Here is a 1,334-nt window from a genome sequence, read left to right as displayed (position 1 = left end):
TACAAGGGCCTACAAATACAAAACCTTCTTTTTCAGAAGATGTTCAGACTTCATGTTGTTAAGGATACAGCGGTCAGTTCCTGCAGGCAGTCTGATAATGTTCATCCTAATCAGCACCTTTCTGATGAAACTGTTTGAAAACAATTAAACAACTCCGGGGGGGATTTCAAAGCTTCAACATTTCAGTCTGAAAAATATAACACTGATTTTTTTCTCCCCGAGTTTAAAATATGCTTGTATTACATCTGCCCAGTCAGATCACATGCTTTAAACCCATCCAGACTTGTGTTTTTTACCTTTAACGAGATGTGAACCAACATCGGTAGGAAAAAATAAACAGGAACAGTTATTTTTGTGTGTGTTGGTTTAAGAATTAAGAGCTCTTCTTTTGCAAGGAACAACTCTTTTGACAGCTCTGAACCGTTGCAGAGATTTGGCTGACGTTCCCACTCCTTCAGTGCCCGACTCCACAGTCAGGCAGGACTTTTGGCTGCAGCTGAACTCATCAGCTGCTGCAGGTTCTCTGGTAAATAACCGTCTTTTGAACAAGAAGCAACGTCCCAGGTTTCCCAGCAGCACTAACTGCCTCTACCGGCGTGGTTGGGGGTGATTATGTCGAGGCAAAGAGGAAGAAGGGCTGGAGGACGATGAAGGTGAGCAGGGTGACATGGAGGCCAGGGAGGCTGTGGCCACAGCATCCTCTGCCTCCTCCAGCTCCCCGCCTCCACCATGAAGCTCCTGGCTCACGCTGGACTGTAAGGCAGCTGGCGTTAGCCACTCTTTGGGCAGGCAGCTCTGAAGGAACGGCACGCAGGAGCTGAAGTAGGCCAGGCGGTTGACCCAGCGGGGGATCTCCCTGCCACACAGGATCTTAAGGAGAAAAACATTAATTCAAAACGAAGATTTATTAAATGTCAGAGCTGATTTTTTGTTCTTCCTGACAGATAAGTATTAATTATTTCCAGCTTCGACTATTTACAATTGTATTTTTTTGTAAACTATGCTGCATTTTATTTAAGTTGTAAAACTATAACTGTTGACATTCACATGTTATAGCTTTGCTGTTATCAGACTGAGCTCCATAAACTGTAAAGTGAACTCCACACTGCCTCGATTCATACGGGAACTCCTGGAAAATAATCCAACATTTCCTGACTTTCTGTGTGCTAAAAACAACTTTTAAATTTGCATCTGCAGGAACTATTTATTCACCTACTGTAACAACCTGCTTGTTTCTTTTAAGCTTTGAATGCGTTTCCCTGAACAGATAAAGCAAGTCTGCACAGGCAGCAGTCCAGTCAGTGTGATGGATAAATTCCCAACACTCAGCTCCA

The 1,334-nt window shown here is 43.8% G+C and overlaps 1 protein-coding gene across 1 annotated transcript; it reads right to left on the bottom strand.

The window, feature by feature from the left end:
* Positions 1–224: 224 nt before the first annotated feature.
* LOC119429756 (deubiquitinase DESI2) lies at positions 225–872 on the bottom strand (the record flags this gene model as incomplete). Its single annotated transcript, XM_037697321.1, is given in 1 exon segment — positions 225–872. A coding segment is annotated over 1 exon segment (284 nt), but the record flags the coding sequence as incomplete, so codon positions are not given.
* Between the last annotated feature and the right edge of the window lie 462 nt (positions 873–1,334).

This window comes from Nematolebias whitei, unplaced genomic scaffold, assembly GCF_014905685.2.
Source record: "Nematolebias whitei isolate Nwh7 unplaced genomic scaffold, NemWhi1 Nwh_scaf_6893, whole genome shotgun sequence".
Lineage (NCBI taxonomy): Eukaryota > Metazoa > Chordata > Actinopteri > Cyprinodontiformes > Rivulidae > Nematolebias > Nematolebias whitei.
The sequence above is the reverse complement of the archived record's forward strand: the minus strand, read 5'-3'. Positions and strand labels throughout refer to the sequence as shown.